Here is a 20,842-nt window from a genome sequence, read left to right as displayed (position 1 = left end):
CAATATGTGCTTCAAGTCTAGAGCAGGAACGTCAAGCTAGCGTTTGGATCAATCATCTCTCCCCGGAGAGCTCGAAACAAACAAATCTTTATCAGTAATACAAACACCAAGGAAGCCATTATAATAAAAGCCGGTGCTCCAATTATCGAGTTCATGTCACTTAGTATTCTGGAGGAAGGACACACAGCTTAAAAAAAAAAAAAAAAAAAAAAAAATCTGGTGGTCCTTGAAGTATCAAGTGAAGAAGCCATTTTCATATCACGTTTCAGCTACAGGGCCTTGAAAAAAAAAAATATTCATACCCCTTGAACTTTTCCACATTATTTCATGTTACACCCAAAAAATCCTGTGTGAGCTTCAGAAGTCACTGTTCAATCCATCACCCAAAAATGGAAGGAGTGTGGCACAACTGCAAACCTACCAAGACATGGCCATCCACCTAAACTGACAGACCAGGAAAGGAGAGCACTAATTAGAGAAGCTGCCAAGTGGCCCACGGTCACTCTAGAGGAGATGCAGAGATCCACAGCTCAGGTGGGAGAATCTATCCACAGGACAACTATTAATCGTGTACTCCACAAATCTGGCCTTTATGGAAAAGCGGCAACAAGAAAGCAAGCCACAAGCCATGTAGGAGATCACGCAAACAAGTGCTCTGGTCAGATGAGACCAAAGCTTTTTGGCCTAAAAGCAAAACGCTATGTGTGGTAGAAAACCAAGACTGCACATCACCCTAAACACACCATCCCCACCGTAAAACAAAGTTGTGGCAGCCTCATGCTGCAGGGATGCTTTTCTTCAGCAGGGACAGGGAAGCTGGTCAGAGTTGATAAGAAGATGGATGGAGCCAATACAGGGCATTCCTCCGGGGAAACCTGGTAGAGGCTACAAAAGACTTCACACTGGGGCAGAACGACCCTAAACATACAGCCCACAGCTACAATGGAATGGTTTAAATCAAAAGATTATTCATGTGTTAGAATGGCCCAGTCAAAGTCCATACCTAAATCCCATTGAGAATCTGTGGCAAGACTTGAAATTTGCTGTTCACAGACGCTCTCCCAATCCAATCTGACTGAGCTTGAGCCGTTTCGCAAAAAAGAATGGGCAAAAATTTCAGCCTCTAGATGTGGAAAGCTGGATAGCTTGAATAGGACTGAGCAGCACCTAGGACATGTAGCCAATGAACATGATGTCACTGGCCTAGGTAGAGGTCTAAACGGTCACAGAGCGACAAAGCCTCTTCATACAGCTGACTAGCAGAGGTCCCAGGAGACAGACCCCACTGATCACATTATTGATGACCTATCCTGAGGATGGGCCAGAAATATGAAAACTTTGGAGAACCCCTTTAAAATGGCGTCAAGAAAATAGAACTTCCTGCTATAGAAGTAACTAATGGCAAGGTCCACATCAGGAATTACATATGTTCATGGGTATATTAAAGAGGACTTGTCTGTTTCCATAACTACTTGCATTACCCTTGTAATAACAATTTCAGGGCATCTATTCTTACGATTCCATGTTGTGTCAGTCCTCTATTACTCCTTCTAGAAGTTTATAAATGAATTGCCGGCAGTAAACAATAAAGGTCTATCTGGGTTAGGTTTTAAAGGTGGTGCAAATTATTCTGTAAATTTTGTTATAAGCTATGTAAACAAGAGCTTACCCGTCACATGCGGGTACCAGACCCTAACAAGATATTCTTGGCTTCTGAAACTTTCCAAAACAGCTGTCTGAACATCTCAGAATAACGACTCTGGGCTCACAGCAATGCGTGCAGGCCAATGCCAATTTTAAAGAGAATGTGTCGTCAGAAAATGACCTATTGTCCAAATCATATTTTTATTCATTTTTTTCAGAGTTTTTGGTAATTTTTTTATTTATTTTTTATCATGTCACTATCAGTACTAAAACAAAAACCGTATATAATCCTGCAATTTTCACACTCGTCACTAGGCCAAAAAAACCGGAATTAGACTTACCGGTAATTCAGTTTCCATGAGATCATCACGACGGCATACAAGGAGATTGACCCCTGACCTCTGTAGGGGCAGGAACAGAGAAAGGTTAAATACCCTCCTCCCACCACCAACACCAGTGTTTCCAAAATCACACAGAGCAACCCGGTGGTGGAGAACAGTAAAAAACAAGAAAAAAGGTATTACTCCATACCTTCTAGAGACCTGGGTAGGTCAAATAAATTGAATCAAGGGAGGGAATAACGTGCCGTCGTGATGATCTCATGGAAACTGAATTACCGGTAAGTCTAATTCCGGTTTTTCCATAGCATCATCACGACGGCATACAAGGAGATATAAAAAATATATCAGTTAAGGGGGGGCTACAGCCTGGAGGACTTTCCGTCCAAAGGACAGATCAGATGATCTGGAAAGATCCAGGCGATAGTGCTTTATAAAGGTATGAATGCTGGACCAAGTGGCAGCACGACAGATTTCCTCCAGAGAAGCCCCAGCTCTCTCCGCCTGAGAGGAGGACATGGCCCGGGTGGAATGGGCCCTAATGTGGACCGGACATGTAAGGTTCTGTAGTTGATAACAAAGACTGATAGTTTCTTTGAGCCATCTGGCTATAGATGACCGGGAGGCTTTCTGGCCCTTAAGTCTTCCTCCGAAGAGAACTAGTAGGCTGTCCGACTTCCTAAATTTTTTCGTCACAGAGATATAGTTTAAGACTGCCCGTCTAACATCCAAAGAGTGAAATGTGGCTTCTTTGTCATTAGCAGGGTGTTGACAAAAGGAAGGTAGGGTAACTTCCTGGCTCCGATGAAAATTTGATACCACTTTGGGGAGAAAACCCGGATCCAGACGGAGAATTAATCTATCATCTAGAATACGGAGGTAGGGTTCCCTGATCGATAGGGCTTGCAATTCTCCTACTCTGCGGGCCGAAGTTATCGCAATTAAGAAGGCCGTTTTCAAGGACCATAATTTTATAGGACAGTCAGACATGGGTTCAAAGGGCGGTAAAGTAAGGCCTGTAAGCACGATGTTCAGATCCCAGGAAGGGACACGAGCGGTGATCGTTGGGCGAAGCCTCGTCGCTGCCTTGATGAATCTTTTGATCCAACGATGACCGGCTATATCTTGGTCAAAAAAGCAAGCCAGAGCTGAGATCTGGACCTTCAAGGTAGAGGGCCTAAGTCCCAGATCTAGACCTTGCTGTAGGAAGTCCAGTATTCTTTGGATGTTAGGTTTACGTAAATGTGGCGATTCATCCCCACTCCAAGAACAAAAACGTCTCCAAATCTTAAGGTAGATCGCTGACGTTACCTTCTTCCTGGAAGCTTTCAGAGTAGCAATAACTTCGTTTGATAGTCCCTGAAGTTTCAGGGTTTGGAACTCAGGATCCAAGCTGCTAATTTCAGAAACTGCGGGTTTGGGTGTAGAACTGGGCCCTGCTGGAGTAGGTCCTCCCGTACCGGAAGGGGCCATGGATCCTGTAGAGAAAGACTCTGGAGAGATGAGAACCAACTTCTCTTTGGCCACAGGGGAGCGATCACAATCACCGTGGCCTTGTCCTGGAGAACTTTCTGCACCACCTTCGGGATTAGAGGAAGTGGAGGGAAGGCATAGCATAGATTCCAATGCCAACGGACGGCGAAGGCGTCTAATGTATGAGGCCTGTCCCTGGGGTTTAGGGAACAGAATGTTTCCACTTTTGAGTTGGCCCTGGTGGCGAACAGATCTACGTCGGGCAACCCCCATTTCCTTACCACTAACCTGAAGACTTCTGGACTTAGAGACCACTCTGTGTGATCGATCCTGTGGCGGCTGAGAAAATCTGCTTCTTGATTTAGTATCCCCTTCAGGTGAACTGCCGATACAGAGGCCACCTTCTGTTCTGCCCAAGCAAAGATCTTTGTTGCCAGTGCTTGAAGGGTTACGGACCGGGTTCCCCCCTGGTGGGAGAGGTAGGCAATGGCTGTAGTGTTGTCCGATAGTACCTTTACATGATGATGACACAACATTTCCTCTGCCGCCCTCAATGCTTCCCAAACTGCTCTCAGCTCCCTGAAATTCGATGATTGGGATCTGATCAGATCTGGCCAAGTGCCCTGAAATATACGGTCCCCGACCTTTGCGCCCCAGCCGGACAGACTTGCGTCTGTTATCACCTGCAACTGAGGAGTCTTCTGCCAGGGATTTCCCCGGGATAGGTTCTCGTGGTTTTTCCACCAATTTAGGGACCGCAGAATTCGAGATGGAGGACTTACTTGGCGATCTAAAGAGGATTGGCACCTGTTCCAGACACTCAGTATCCAGGATTGGAGTGGTCTGAAGTGTATTTGACACCAGGGGACTGCCGGAATACAAGATGTCAGCAGACCCAGCATGCTCATCGCCTCTCTGATAGAGCAAGATCTTCTCTTTTGAAAGGACCTGACCTTTTGTCGGAGAATTGATATTTTGTCCTGAGGTAGGAACACTGCTTGCTTTCGGGAGTCCAGAATCATACCTAAGAAACGAACCTCCCTTGAGGGGGTGAGGACGGACTTTTCCTTGTTTACGATCCACCCCAGGTCGTCTAGGATGGAGAGAAAGACTTTCAGATTTGAATTGATTTGTCTGCGACTTTCGCTGACCAGAAGGAAATCGTCCAAATAGGGGATTATCATGAGTCCCTGTCTTCGGGCGAAGGCAACCATCTCTACCACCACTTTGGTAAATATTCTCGGGGCAGACGAAATCCCGAAGGGAAGGGCTCTGAACTGGTAGTGATGGACGTTTCCTGATATATCCTGGATTGCAAACCGGAGAAAACACTGGGAGCTGGTGTGAATGGGAATATGGTAATAAGCGTCTCGCAGGTCTATAGTGCACATGAAGACGTCTTTGCTTAACAGAGGGATTGTAGATGTTAGGGTCTCCATCCTGAATTTCTGATAACGGATGAATTTGTTTAGAGGTTTCAGGTTTATGATCGTCCGAAAGGTACCTTCTTTTTTCCTGATTAAGAATAAAGTTGAATAAAAACCCTTGCCTCTTTCTAGAGGTGGGACCGGGGAGATTACATTCATTTGAAGAAGTTTCTGGACTCCTTGCCAAAGGTTCATTTGGAACCGTGTCAGAGAAAATTTGTTTGGGGGTCTTGAAGACCACTCTATCTGATAGCCTGTGCCGACTACCTTGGAAATCCAGGGGTTCTGGGAGATGAATTCCCATGACCCCAGGAATCTTGAGAGTCTTCCCCCCACTCGGCCGTCATTGCTTATCTGAAGGTTTTTGCTGGGAGAAGGACCCTCTTCCTCTTCCTCCTTTTGGGTAACTCCAACGCCCTGATTTCCCTTTTCCCCTGTAGCTCTTTTCTTGACCCGAGGGGGGGCGAAAAGGATACCGGCGTTTGGAAGGTAGATCTTCCGGAAACCCTTTCTTCTTATCCGCGGCCTTCTCTAGGATCTTATCTAGCACCGGGCCAAACACGTATTCTCCGGAAAAGGGGATGGAGCATAGCTTTAGCTTAGATGTCTTATCCCCCGACCAACACTTCATCCAGAGGGCTCTCCTAGCTGCATTGGAGAGCGCCGCATCTCTGGCGGAAAACCGAACTGATTCGGCAGAGGCATCCGCCAGGAAAGCTGTGGCCGACTTTAAAAGGGGGAGAGACTCCAGAATCTGCTCCCTAGACGCTCTGTCTTTAATATGAGTTTCCAGCTCTCCCAACCAAAGATACATGGACCGGGCGACTGAAGTAGCCGCAATATTGGTCTTAACGTTAAACATGGACGCCTCCCAGGATTTCCTGAGGAGACTGCCTGCCTTACGATCCATCGAATCTTTGAGTTGGGAGGCATCCTCGAATGGAAGGGACGTCTTTTTGTTCACTTTGGCCACCTGTACATCAATCTTGGGAATTCCATTAAAAATTTTAGATTCCTCTGGATCAAATAGTAACCTATTTTTGAACGTTGCCGGGACTCCCAGTCGTTTTTCTGGGTCTGTCCACTCATCAAGGATCATATCCCTAATGTTTTCATTGATGGGAAACACACGGGTCTTCTTAACCCTCAGGCCCCCAAACATCTCCTCTTGTACCGAATGGGTACGTTGTACCTCCTCCACACCCATGGTCGACCTTACAGCCTTCAGAAGGTCGGATATTTCTTCCGTAGAAAAATAATATCTGCGTCCCTCGTCGTCTGAGTCAGAGACTCTCTCCCCCTCCTCCCAAGACTTAACAGAGTGGGCACTTTCCTCCGCAACGACTTCTATATCAGAGGGGGATGGGGATCTAGCCCGCTTCTTCTTTGGTTGCGGCAAATCGGGGGGATTAGCGGACAGGTGGGCCAGGGATGAACGGATCTCCTCCTGAATCATAGTTTTTAATTCCTCTTTTAGGGAGGGTGCCTCATCCCGTACGATATTTGAAATACAAGATTTGCACAATTTTTTGGGGTAGCCCTCAGGGAGTCTACTAGAGCAGGAGACACATTTGAGTGTCTTCCCCATCTTTTTCGGGGTTTCCTTTGCCTAAAAGAAATGAAACGGCAAGTATAAGGAATATGGCCCACCAAGAGGAGGGTGGGGGGGGGGGGGGCATGCGGGTGGATGTAGGAGCCTGCGCCCTGTCGTAGCTGCACTGAGCGTGGAGCAAGAGCCCCCTCCTCCCCATATCCTCGTGGGAGAGGGGGATCAATCAGACTCCCTGACCCATACATAAATACCCCCGAAGGGGACTCACAGTTAGTAGTGCTGGCGGCGGCTCAGCTCTGGGGGACCGCTCCGGTACCGACATGGTCGCCTCTTCCAAAAGGTAAGGGTACCGCACAGTGGGGGACCGATCCTGGGAGCGTTTGTCTGGAGAAGGCCTCGATTTTTAAATTAGGCTCCCTGCTGCCGCCACTGACGTCACTTCCGGTCGCCGGCCGTGACGTCATACATATGCGCCCAATGCGCCGGCGCGCACCCAGCTGCCGCTGATGCCGGAGGGGAGACTGCGCCAGGGAACAGGCCCCGAAAATCGGGACGAGGTAGAGCCCCACACACCCCTGCCCAGCGTTAGTACTGGACCGCGGGAGGGCAGGGGGACGCCATGCAAGATGCCGGCGATTTTCTTAAGGTATCCACGCTGAATTCCTAGCTTCATCTCCCTGCATACAGGGAGACCTTTCTCTGCCCTGTCCTCTGTAGGGGACAGGAAACACTGGTGTTGGTGGTGGGAGGAGGGTATTTAACCTTTCTCTGTTCCTGCCCCTACAGAGGTCAGGGGTCAATCTCCTTGTATGCCGTCGTGATGATGCTATGGAAAATATGTTAAAGGGTTTCTACCACTTCGGTTTCACATATTTAGCTGTCAGACACTAGCGATCCGCTAGTGTCTGCTCTGCCCAACCATCCTAATATAATTGCTTTTGGGGCAGCCGTTTTGCTAAAAAAAGAACTTTTATTAATATGCTAATGAGCCTCTAGGTGCTATGGGGGCGTCATTAGCACCTAGAGGCGCCGTCTACCTTCAGAAACTGCCGCCGCCCAGCGCGTCCCTCCAGCCCGCCCATCTCCTCCTGAATGCGATCCTCCTTGTGAGCGCCTGTATTCGGCGCATGCGCAGTGAATGTCTGACAGCTTCCCTGCTCAGACATCTCCACTGCGCCTGTTCCTCGGAGCACTATGGCGTCATCGCAAGGAAGCGGTCAGACATTCACTGCGCATGCGCAGAATACATACGCTCACAAGGAGGATCGCATTCAGGAGGAGATGGGCGGGCTGGAGGGACGCGCTGGGCGGCGGCAGTTTCTGAAGGTAGACGGCGCCTCTAGGTGCTAATGACGCCCCCATAGCACCTAGAGGCTCATTAGCATATTAATAAAAGTTCTTTTTTTAGCAAAACGGCTGCCCCAAAAGCAATTATATTAGGATGGTTGGGCAGAGCAGACACTAGCGGATCGCTAGTGTCTGACAGCTAAATAAGTGACACCGAAGTGGTAGAAACCCTTTAATGGCCATGTACACCTTTGGGGGCAATTTTTTTTATTGCTGCATTGTACTTATTTTGAGCTAAAAATCATTTTATCAATTGATTTTTAGCCCAAAATAAGTAAAATGCAATAAAAAATTTAAAAAAAGCCTCCAAAAAGGTGTACATTAGGGATGAGCGAATAGACTTCGGATGAAACAGCTAAAGTCGATTTGCATAAAACTTCGTTCTAATACTGTAGGGAGCAGAGAAGGAGCTCCGTACAGTATTAGAATGTATTGGCTCAGATGAGCCGAAGTTATTGCTTCGAGTAATAACTTCATAAATTAATTTGTACTGTTAAAAAAAAAAAAAAAAATCCCCGTCTTTGCTATTATTTTGTTATAAGTGGCACCTTGGAACCGAACCAGAGTTTGGGAAATGTTTTTTTAAAAGTACAAATTAATTTATGAAGTTATTACTTGAAGCAATAACTCTGGCTCATCTGAGCCAATACATTCTAATACTGTACGGAGCTCCTTCTCTGCTCCGTACAGTATCAGAACGAAGTTTTATGCGAATCGACTTTAGCCGTTTCATCCGAAGTCGATTCGCTCATCCCTAATGTACATAGCCTTTAAGACTTCCTGCCTTGACAGAAGCTACCAGGGCCAGACACAATGGACAGGAGGTAACTCCACTGACTTACGCTAGTTTCACACTAGCACTTAATATCCGGCAGACTGTTCCCCGCCAGATCCCTCTGCATTCTGGCATTGCTGGAAGTGTTGTCGTCCAACCCCATTAACTATGTGGTTATCGTCCAGCCGATTCTCTGCATAATTCCTGAGTTGCAGAGGGATCTCTGCTGATCCTCATAGTAAATGGGCCCAGACGGCGACTCTTTAGCTTTCAGCAATGCCAAAATGCAAAGCGATCCGGCAGGTTGTTCCCTGCCGGATATTAAAAGGGGTTATTCCATGATTAATGTAAAAGATTGAAAATCAGACATAACACAGTACATGACAATCTCTTTCTAACAAAGCTAGAACCAGCCCTGTACCTCACATGGGTCCAGAGATCTCCCCAGTCATTACTCTGATAGATTTATATCAAGCTGACAGCTCAAGGGGAGCGTCTGTTCTGACACAGCTCAGGGGGCGTGCCTCAGCTCTCCCTACCACAGCTCAGGGGGCGTGCCTCAGCTCTCCCTACCACAGCTCAGGGGGCGTGCCTCAGCTCTCCCTACCACAGCTCAGGGGGCGTGCCTCAGCTCTCCCTACCACAGCTCAGGGGGCGTGCCTCAGCTCTCCCTACCACAGCTCAGGGGGCGTGCCTCAGCTCTCCCTACCACAGCTCAGGGGGCGTGCCTCAGCTCTCCCTACCACAGCTCAGGAGACAGTTGAAGGATGAAACTGAGCATGTGCGGCCTTCTCAGTGAGCAGGTCCAAAAAAAAAAAAATAAAAAAAAAAATAAAAAAAAAAAAAAACACAGGTGGCGCTATACAGATTTTATACTACATTTTTTATTACATGCAATTACAAAAGTATTTAGATCCTGATGCTGGTTTGAAAACTTCTGAATATTTTTCGTGGAAGAATCCCTTTAAGCGCTAGTGGCAAATTAGCTTTTCCTGGGAGGCATGCTCTGTGTGACCTGTGCAGAGGTCAGATAGGAGCTGATAATCATCTTTTGGGAATGGTGGATTCTAGGTTATCTATATAGAGGTGTTACTTGTCATTGTAATGCTGCCTGTGGTGATAATGATCATAGGTACTAGAAAAGCTACTTGTGCAGGACAGGAAATCATGCCTTATGGCCAGTGCAAGAAAATTACAGGACTATGTACAATTTTTGTAATATAGACAGCGGCATGAAAAAATAAAAAGGGGAAACAAAAACAAAAAAAGTTTAACATAAAACAGTGATTTAAACAGCAGGTCATTCTCTGATGACACATTCCCTGGGATGTTCTTACAGCCCAAAGACTTAAAGCAGCTCTAAAGCCAAACGACAGCATAATACCGGCCTAGGAGAATATGTAGAGAAACGCTTATGGAGGATATTGGTCGTCAAGATAAAGCAGTGATAAGGGGGCAGATATGTTTTTTTGTGCTGACAGTAATACCATTGAAGACCACCGGAAAGCCTGGCTGATAACAGGGGACAATAGATTCCTATCAATCGCACAGCAAACAGATAACACAGATTTTAGGATTTGTCTCCTAAAAGTGACACAGAAGTGATTCAACAACCCTGATGGGCGACAAGGCTCATTGTTATGGGAGATTTGATTTGGTGACATTAGACAGCCCTCATTCTGTCAGCTTATTCCAGCCCTCAATGTAATCAAAAATGTGGAGCTTTGGAATTTGTCAGAATTCTTCAGGAATCTCCTATTTTGTTAAATGACAAAGTTAAAATAAAAAAAAAGAAAGAAAAAAAAAGAAAATAGAACTATAGGGATAGGGCAAAAAAATAAAAATAGGATATACATACTTTTTTTTTTTTTATAGGTGTGTTGATCAATTTCTATAAAAATAAATCTTTACGAATGTTGCTTTCCTGTTACTGAATTCCCAGTATAGACAGAGTTAAATGGTAAAATGCAAGCTGCCTGCTGTCACCACTAGGGGGAGTGTGAGAGCTTACTGAATACAGTTTACAGTAATCTGCATTAAGCTCCCTCTAGTGGTGGCTGCAGGCAGGCAGAAGTTTAGAGTTGGCTTTTAACCTTATGCAGGAGGGATTTGGTGCAGTGAACCATCAACATTTTGAATCTGATCTGGTTTTAAAAAGGTGGACATTCACAGGCAAGGCTACTTTCACACTGACGTTTTGGCTTTCCGTTTGCGAGATCCGTTCAGGGCTCTCACAAGCGGTTCAAAAACGGACGAGTTTTGCCCTAATGCATTCTGAATGGAAAAGGATCCGCTCAGAATGCATCAGTTTGCCTCCGTTCCGTCTCTATTCCGCTCTCTGGAGGCGGACACCAGAACGCTGCCTGCAGCGTTTTTTTCTGTCCGCCATGTGGTGCGGAGCAAGATGGATCCGTCCTGACACACAATGTAAGTCAATGGGGACGGATCCGTTTTTTCTGACAATAGAAAACTGATCCATCCCCCATTGACTTTCAAGACGGATCCGTCATGGCTATAGAAGACATAATACAACCGGATCCGTTCATGGCGGATGCATGCGGTTGTATTATTGTAGAGGAAGCGTTTTTTGTTTTTTTTTGGAAGATCCATGACGGATCTGAAAAAAATAAAATAAACCCGCTAATGTGAAAGTAGCCTAAGTTCCATTCATAGACACATTAGATTGTATTTCACCAGCGATTCATAATACAGGAATCAACCGGATATTTCTTGCAGCTGTCCGGTGCGTCTGAAGGACCACAGCGTCTAGCGTATGGACACAACACATGACCATGAATGATTCATAAATCGGAGAGCCTCTTCTAGTCATGGGAGAAAGGATACAACACCCAAGCAGAATTCTCCATATGCTGCGGCTGCTTGTGCGGTTTACTGCTATAGAGTCCAATGAGATTATTCACAGGAAGTAATAAAAATAAAAGTTAAAAAAAAAAAAAAAAATCTCACCGCCCACGGTCCCGTTCCCAGAGATGTGTGCGAGTGATATTAACAACTTGTCTGCACTTTTGCACACTTTCTATTTTACGCTTCTTTAAATAGTCCGGGGCAACGTGCCTCCATTTATCTCTTACTTGTCGACGCGCTACTGAAGCGGACACCGGAGGCTCGACGTGGTTTGGTGGCAAAGTCGTAACAGTTTGTTGTGCTCTACTGTGATTGAGGCCTCAAAAGTGGAGACGAGCTCCGTGATCTCTTCCGTTTTGGCCACTTATCCATGTAGCAGCGTCAAGGCGGCCATTTAACGACGGGGCTAAAGCAAAGAGGTCACTGTGGATTGTGCCGAATGACAACCTCAGCTCTGCTGCATTTGTAATTCATGAGTACTTGACAGTCTCCAAAAGGCAGAACTGTGGTTCTGCGGACCGCCTGGTTCAGTTTTTACCGAGGCACTGAGTTACGCTTTCTAAGGTGACCAGCTTGAATGGGTTGTCAAAACATTACATAAAAAGACGTGGCTGCTTTCTTGCAAAAACAGCTCCACGCCTGTCCGCAGGTTGTGTCCGGTATCGCAACTCAACCTCATACATTTCAGAGTTGAGCTGCACTACCAGGCACAACCTGCGGACAGGTGTGGCGCTATTTTTGCAAGAAAACAGACATGTTTCTCTATTCCTGGACAACACCTTTGTTCTGTTTTTTTTGCAGACCCATTGAAATGAATGGTTCAGTATACGGAACGCAAAAAACGGCCCGTAAATGGAAAAAAAAAGAAAAAAAGTCGTGTGCATGAGGCCTAATAGTTTTTGATAAGTACAGGATTTCCTACACCCATGACTAACCTACATTGCACTAGCCCCTAGGTTTCTAGAATGTGGTATATTCAGCCCAGGTTGAACGTTACCCACACCACGCCCTCATGCCCTGCCTTTAATGGCTGCAGCACAGCGTATAACCGTAGCTTTAGGGGTACTACGATGCCTTTTTTTCCTTCTGGTATAGGGGTACTTGGCTTTGAGAAACACTGGCCTAGGCCATGCCGTTAAGGTCTCAAGCACACGACCGTATGTATTTTGCGGTCCGCAAAAAACATATCTGCAAAAAATACGGAAGACATCTGTAAGCATTCCATATTTTGGGGGACGGAACAGCTGGCCCCTAATAGAACAGTCCTATGCAGACAGTATTAGGACATGTTCTATTATTTTGCGGAAAGAACATACTGAAACACGGAGCAACTTCAGTTTTTTTGTGTGGACCCACTGAAAATGAATGGTTCCGCATAAAAAAAAAAAAGTGGAACGGACACGGAAAGAAGAGCCCTAATCCATTTTTTTTTTATTCTAGAAACAGCGCCTCCCTCGTCCATGGGTTGTATCTGGTATTGCAGCTCATCTACATTCAAGTGAACACTGACAAACCGTAATACCAGATGTAAACTATGGAGAGGAGTGGCGCCGTTTCTGCGTGAGCGCACGCGCGCTTCTCTAATCTTATACAACCACATTATATAGTAACACAGGGCAAATACGCTCCCGTCGCCCGGTGACAGAGCTGGAGGCCCCGACATTAATCTGGAAACAAAGTAATGTATGAGCCCGGGGCCAGAGGCTGCACTTGTTTTGCAATTTCACGTAAGTAGCTGAATTATTTTTTTTCCCCGCGTCTCTACCAATAATTCGTTACCGCTCTCTCTAAGCAAGCAGATACTCGCAGCATGCAAAGCGGCTGCAGAACAGATTACACCCACATAGCTTTTCACAAAATAGGAATTTCTCCGCATTTTAAGATGCTTTTTCTGGAGCTGTATTAAGTCATTTTTCCACCCCTTCCCATTTCCAATGACGTCTTGGCATACCCTTCTACACTCCCACCCGCAGCCACTTAAGGAGCCTTTGCATTTAAATCACCAAGAAATCACATTACAGTACCGGTACTATTTCTATCAGACTCGTCGCTGTGATTTATGAAGCTCAGCAATCTGCAGCGACAGGTCCTCTTCTGAACGCACTGGACTGGTTATATGTATAGGTCAAGAGCCCGAGTCATTTCCCGGATAACATGCTGTCCGCCTGCTATTATTGTGAGGTGTGCAGATTTTCCCTTCTGATATGATCAGGTGCAATAATAATTTGTAGAAGATGCACAAGAGCTGTAAGAGCGGCGAGTAACTGAGAAGACCGTGCGTCCTCGTGAAGGGCCAGGCGGGGAGAACTATCAGTCCCAGCAGACAATACTTCAAAACGCTCATCCCGCAATTTACTGTCACAATATTCTATCTCTTTATGTAACAACGAGAAAACCTAAGGCACAGGTCATATGCAATTCAACAACCTAGTCCTCCTGGCTCCCTGTAAGGGACCAAGCACCTTCCAAGATCAGAGTGAGGACAATCATGACGACAGCACTGCAACGCTGGGTCCATCTCAACCCGGTCTTGTAGACACAGACCATTTGTGTTAGGCTACTTTCACACTAGAGTTTTTTGCCGGATCCGGGAGGGTTCAGCAAAAACCCTTCCGTCACGATAATACGACCGTCTGCATCCGTTATGAATGGATTCCAGTTGTATTATCTGTAACATGGCCAAGACGGATCCGTCATGAACTCCATTGAAAGTCAATGGGGGGGAATGGATCAGTTTTCTATCGTGTCAGAGAAGACCGATCCATCCCGGTTGACTTGCATTGTGGGTCATGACGAATCCGTCTTGACCGAATCGCCTGCTGCGGTCTGCTCTCCGGTAGGAGGACGGAACGGAATGCATTTTGGAGCATCCTGTTCAGTTCATTGGGGACAAAACGGAAGTGTTCCCCCCCCCCCCCCCCCAGTATTGAGACCCTATGACGGATCTCAATACCGGAAAATATTAACGATAGTGTGAAAGTAGCGTTAGCTGGCTACAAACGGTGAAATCTTAAAAACACTCAAACTAATTAAGGCACAGGAGGGGGGGGGGGGTGCAATATTCACCCATTTCATATAGAGGGTAACAGTATGGCCCCTCAAAAAAAGCATCTGTCAGCAGATTTGTCCCTATGACACTGGCTGACCTGTTACATGTGCGCTTGGCAGCTGAAGGCATCTGTGTTGGTCCCATGTTCATATGTGTCCGCATTGCTGAGAAAAATGATGTTTTAATATATGCAAATGAGCCTCTAGGAGCAACGGGGGCGTTGACATTACTCTTCGAGGCTCTTCTCTCTCTGGAACTGCCGCGCCCTCTCCACTGACAGGGCTAGGCAGTGAAAACGTTGTAATACCTATCAAAGTGCAGAGAGAGTGTCAGTCGCAGAGAGAGCCGAGCCTCCAAGTGTAACGGAAACGCCCCCGTGGCTCCTAGAGGCTTATTTGCATATTAAGACATCATTTTTCTCAGCAGATTTGATGCAGACGGTCGTATTATCGTGACGGAAGGGTTTTTGCTGAACCCTCCCGGATCCGGCAAAAAAACTCTAGTGTGAAAGTAGCCTAACACAAACGGTCTGTGTCTACAAAGACCGGGCTGTGTCGTCATGATTGTATGTAAATTTTCTAATTCCCATAATGGGGGGAATCTACAAATGTTTTCTATTCTCTGTGGATTAGATTCTCTTCTATAACTGATTACTTCTTTAGGGTCAGAATACTGCTACTAACATTGCAGTGGTCCTCCAAAAGTAAAGAGCAACTATTTATTTATTTTTACGATTGTCTATGGAAATGTGGCTATTCCAAATGAAATCAAATGGGTTCCCCAACTTGTTACTTCCGTAGACGCCCTGAAAAAAGTGTTTCCACTACTGGGCAGTGCCTAATGCCTTTCTAGCCCCTAAGAAGCAGGGACAAGTAAAGACTTCCAGAATTGTCTGGTGCTATAATTTGGCGCCGATTTAGGTTAAAAGGGTTTTCTGAGATTTAAATGCTGATGACCTATCCTCTGGATAGGTCATCAGTATCTAATTTGGAGGGGGTCCCGGGCGTTGGACCTCCACCGATCAGCTGTTTGAGAAGGCACGAAGCACAGAGCCTTCTCATGTATGCAGGATCGGCTCCCATCATTGCAAATATCACCAACATGCATAGTACAATACGGAAGTTTTCTTTTTTTGCTTTGTTTTAATAAAAGTAATTCAGACTACAGATTTTAAGGCTGTAACTTTAATTTTTTGTTATATGCACGTACACAGCCTACCATCAAAATATGTAGGTCATGGTGGTAGTATCTTTCACAGCCCTGGAAATGACTTCTGTTTTGTTTTTGTTTTTTGGTAGGAGGGGGTTTTGATGCAGATTTTCTTTCAGGGTTTTCAGCCAAAGCCAAAAGTGGATTCAAATGCAGCCAGAAATATACAAAAAAGGGCTGCTTCCTGCTCGATCCACTTATGGCTTTGGCCGACAAAAAAATAAATAAAAAAATCTAAATGTCTATGGCCAGCTCTACTAATAAGAGTCTAGGAATATACAATACGGAAAGAGGTTTGCAGAGTCCTTGTGTTGGGTGGCCATACCACCCAACACAACAGATACTGTGGCTCCATTGTGAAACTGCGTCTTATGCTGGGAATTGTAGTTTTGCAACAGCTGGGGAACTACAGGTTGGAAAACGCAGTCATGGCTTAGTATCCTCAACCGATCTACGGTAAACTGACAAAACGGGTTTGAAGGAAACAGGAGAACCTTAAAAATCACTGAAGTCAAACGATGGTCACTGTCAGCTACACTGAAAAAAAAAATATGGGAGTTCTTTATGGGAAGTGACAAGTACCAAGAATGCGATTCCCCCGGAGTCCAAGTCAACGGACAGTTTAAGGTTTTCTTCAATATTTCAAATTCAGGTTAAGTACAGGAAGAATATCTCTGAAGCTTGTGCAATGACTAATGCTCCTAGTCAAGATCAATAGGAGTTACATTATTCACAGCTTTCCGATGACACAGAGCATTTGGATATGGTACAAATATTTCCGGATAGATTTGCACTTAAATAAATCAAGGAAGCAATACTAAACAGATTTTATGAATGAATTTCCAATGCTGCTAATAACAAAACACAAAAGTTTGTACAGTTGGAGATGTTTTCTTGCAACCCTTGCAGGACCTAGAACCTGAGGAGTCTAACCAGATATTCACAAAGCAAAAAGGTATACAAAGATATTGTAGATAACTCTTCCTTAAAGTGGAACGGGGTGCTTTCTGACTTAAACAGTAGTTGGATCAACTCCTCTGATCATCTCTGTGATTTATTACCTATGGTTATGAGAAGACTTCACTTGGTTCTTCGTCTGCTAGCCAAGAACCAAAACATGAGTCAGCAAATGGACCTCTCTGTCCACAAACTTATACCATTGTTCCCAGTTCTGAACTGGCAGGTTCCCAAATTAAAGTATGTCCTACTACAGAGCAAACATTCTAGCTACCATGGTTGCTCCTCAGATGTCACTGTAAGGATAGGTTCATATGGTTGCAGTAGGTCAGTAGCTGAAACCTGGATGTTTTTTGGTAGCCGGTTTGTAGTTTGGTGGTGGTTTTAGAAGGGTTTTTACAAGTGTTTCAGAAGGGTTTTTGGTTGAGGTACCCCTGCTTCCTAGAAGTAGCCTGTCACTTCTCAAATTTCAAACTATCTACTGGAATAAAAGCTAGTATACTTCACTATATGCACATGAGGTCAATGGGAAACTGTTGATAGTCTTCTGAATGTGGATTCAGCAGCAGAAAACGTCAGTTCTTATCTGCTGAATCAGTGGCAGATTTTAGAAGGGTGAACATACCCCCATAGTTTTGCTGATTTCCAAGCCATACAGTTCAGGATTCACCTTAGAGTCTCTATGGGTAGCCATGGACACTTCAGAATCCACTTAGACATTACGACCTTTCTGACGGACATGGTTCATCAACATCCTCCCATTATGAAGATCTAGATGAGGAAATTATTTCTTAGAAGATAAAACCATCCCCTAGAGTGATAAGATGATTACACGACCTTGACATCACGTCACCTGTAAATGTCAAGAATGTGACTTTTTTCCCCCCAACCATATGATCAAAACGTGCAATGCCTAGAATCCAAAAAAACGAGGCTTAAATCAGACCTTCTCGCAAGACTGTCACATTAAGCCTGCTTCGCTCCTTGTTTTCCCTCAAGTGCTCCTAAAGAGACCCTCCTAGATGTAATTACTGTACAATATCAAAGCCACCGAGAAGGACATCACTCAACGGGCTGAAATGGAGAATAAATCAATAGAGAGATAAATGTTTCTGCTGTAAGAGCGCCCACCCCATTTTCAATGTATATCATCTCATTAAAAAAAATAAAAAACACACACTTGGACGTCAAGACGTCTTCTGATTTGACTTTGAAAGTCTTCACGTCGAGAGTTGACTAATATTAAAACCATGGATCGGGCTAAGGGAGGTCAGGAGTGGAACGTCTCAAGTAGTTAAAGACTCTCTGGGACAAAACATGATAGAAGCCTATAAGCTGACACAGTCGGTGACTCAACTCGTTGACCTTTGGAGGAAATATAAATGTAAAAATAAAAAGGAGGACGCTCTGCGCTATTGGACTTCACAAGAGCAGGGATCAATACCAGGACAAGTCATACAACAACTCATCATCCCCCCCCCCCCACCGAGTACAAATCTAAGAGCGGGTCATGAATTTACCATAAACAATTTTCATCACGCATACAAGCAAAAGAAGGTAGAAGACAACAGTCAATGACAGATTTACATCCAATGTCACAGCAAGGAACACAAGTCTGGTTCTCAAGTCTTGTGGGCTCCTCTTCACATGGCATGGGTATACAGACACAGAACATATTCATCAGTACACAAGTATAAAATACACATAAAATTTAAGACTTGGAACATCTTCCGCCAGGCTAACAGCATCTTATATGCGTTTTAATAACCACAGCTATAAAGAACAGCTCAGCAGTGCCCCTCTGGTATCAAATAGTCATTACACACACACATACACGAAAAAGTCAGTGACCTCCAGTTGCTAAAATATTGCGTTCAAGGAGAATTTTAAGTTTTGTAAAAAAATTAAATATATATAAAATTAGTGGCCCCATATCTTCTCATTTATCATGACTAAGGAATGCAGAAACAGGGTCAGAGTCAGGTCCGAGGAAGGCACATCACAAAGAACATATAGAAGTCTACGGCTGGCATCTCTGCCTCTTATATGTTTGTACAGCTAAACGATGGTTCCATGCCAAGTAGACAATGGCAGGAAGACTACACCTTGTCCAGATGCAGATGAGGGGGGGGCAAATAATTCCTAATGTTAAAAATGTAACCAATATAGATGCCAAGTGGAAAGAAGCAGTGAAAGTCTTGGGTCTCTGCTTCTTCCTATGGGAACTTTACAGTGAAGGGGGAATCAGACAAAGTGTAAATGGGTTTGGTAGGCATCAGTTATCTTCTGTACCCAGGGAGCTAGGAGCTAGAATTCCTCCCCCCAGACAGCGTGCATCCCGCTCTGCACTTCTCTGGGCTTGCTTTGATTAGGAAAGCTCTGCACCAAAAAAAAAAAAAAAAAAAAAAAAAAAAAAAAGGCAGCTACATAGCGGATTCCTGATTCTTCCATGTAAAGGAGGGGAGGGGGTAGACAAAAAAAAAAAAATCCTACAAGGAATCTGTTCAGCATTTCCTGCATGGCTCCTGGAAGTCACCTCTAAAGGCACTTTCAGCACAAAGAGATGGGGAGATCTGCACATCCCCGGGCACACAAAGCTGGCACTGTTACAGGCTGGGTGACAGGCGATGCAAGGGGCGTTCAATGGGAACTTTGGTCTAAACGTGAACGGATGGATCTTCTCTATAGCAATCCATGGGGCAGAGCTATGTCATGAAATGAATGCCCCATGCCAGGGCTGCTTGCAGAGAAGGGGACAATTTTTATGATGGGTACCAGATATTTGGGGCACACCAGATGCATCCCCAATGGTCAGGAGCGCGGCACATCGGTGCCTGCCGGGGAGGTAGAGACACAGGGAGCTCCAGAGAAGGCTGGGGGTGGATGTTTTGGAAATACAGCCCACAATATTATTATGCAGGACTGGGTTCTATTAGGATACATTTGGAAACAATGTAACATCGCTGCTGCAAAATAAGGAGCAATGGGAGAAGGAAGGGGTTAAAAAACAGATTGGAGACAGCAGAGGATGAAGGAGATATAGAATATATATACACACACACACACACATACACACACACACACACACACACACTATATCATCAATGCAACCTGAAAACTAAAGAAACACCAGGAAGGAGGCACAGGGGGAGCAAAGGGGTCAAGAAAAGGGCACCAGGGGGGTAAGAAAAAGGGGGAGCAAAGGGCACCAGGGGGGCCCAAAAAAGGGGCAGCAAAATGGCCCAAGAAAAGGGCAGCAGGAGGGCCCAAAAAAGGGGCAGCAAAGTGGCCCAAGAAAAGGGCACTAGGGGGCCCAAAAAAGAGGGGGAGTAAGAAGCACCGGGGGGGGGGGCAAGAAAAGGGGGAGCAAAAAAAAAAAAGGGGGGGCAAAGAGCACCAGGGGGGCCCAAAAAAGGGGGAGCAAAGGGCAGCAGATGACCGACTGGGGCCAGCCAGCACACATAAAAGGGGCCACAAGAGGAGCACTTACCGGGGTAACACAGGACATAGTGCAGCACAGACGTGGAGATTTTCAGGAACAAGATCCACCAGCACGGCTGCAGTAGTCTCCGCATGACAACATGCACATTGAGAACAGAGGCAACTTGTTGACTGTTTCTCCTCCGACCAAAAAAAGTAGTAGTGGAGGCGAGGAGGGAGGAGGGGGCAGGGGTCTCCGGATCCGGGTGTCTGATTACCAGGAGGGCTCTGGGAAGTTGGAGAGCCGGGGAGAGCTCTGGATCTCATGCATGCAGCTAGCTCCAGCAAGTCCCACGCTTTCTCTTCTTTCTTAGAGGGGCTGTCTATTATTCCAGGCTCCTGGGTAGAGGGTGGTCGTTATTCCAGGCTGGGATCCGCTCCTCCTGGCTGATCACACCGGGTCTGGCCGCTTTCCATTCTCCCATACAGGAAGTAACATGTGAGCGGCTCCAGCCGGAGACTTTAAAGCTCAGAGGGAGAGGGAGCGCGGGAGCGCGCACTGACACTGGGCGTCTAGCACAGGCGCGCCGCCGACGCTCTTAAAGGAGCAGCGCCTCATTTTTCCCCCCTCTCTTGTGATGGACCTTGTGATGCTGCTTTCTTCTGTCACTAGAATTTTATATATATATATTTTTAGTTTTTTATTTTATTTTTACAGTAGATCTGGGGCAATGAGATCCTTCAACATAGAGTGTGATATTAATGCAAATCTTGGCAGAGAATGCA

General features: G+C 45.7%; 1 protein-coding gene across 2 annotated transcripts in view; it reads right to left on the bottom strand.

Moving 5' to 3' along the window:
- The window catches only part of PTPRG (protein tyrosine phosphatase receptor type G), a 470,827-nt gene extending 450,233 nt beyond the window's left edge, over positions 1-20,594 (bottom strand). The window contains exon 1 of one of the 2 annotated variants that reach the window (XM_044300597.1): positions 20,127-20,594. In XM_044300597.1, the coding sequence (XP_044156532.1) occupies positions 20,127-20,211 (85 nt within the window). In that variant the 5' untranslated portion in view covers positions 20,212-20,594. The remainder of the gene's footprint in view (positions 1-20,126) is intronic. The other variant, XM_044300598.1, reaches the window with a different exon arrangement.
- Between the last annotated feature and the right edge of the window lie 248 nt (positions 20,595-20,842).

This window comes from Bufo gargarizans, chromosome 7, assembly GCF_014858855.1.
Source record: "Bufo gargarizans isolate SCDJY-AF-19 chromosome 7, ASM1485885v1, whole genome shotgun sequence".
NCBI lineage: Eukaryota > Metazoa > Chordata > Amphibia > Anura > Bufonidae > Bufo > Bufo gargarizans.
This window is presented reverse-complemented; position numbering and strand designations above follow the sequence as displayed.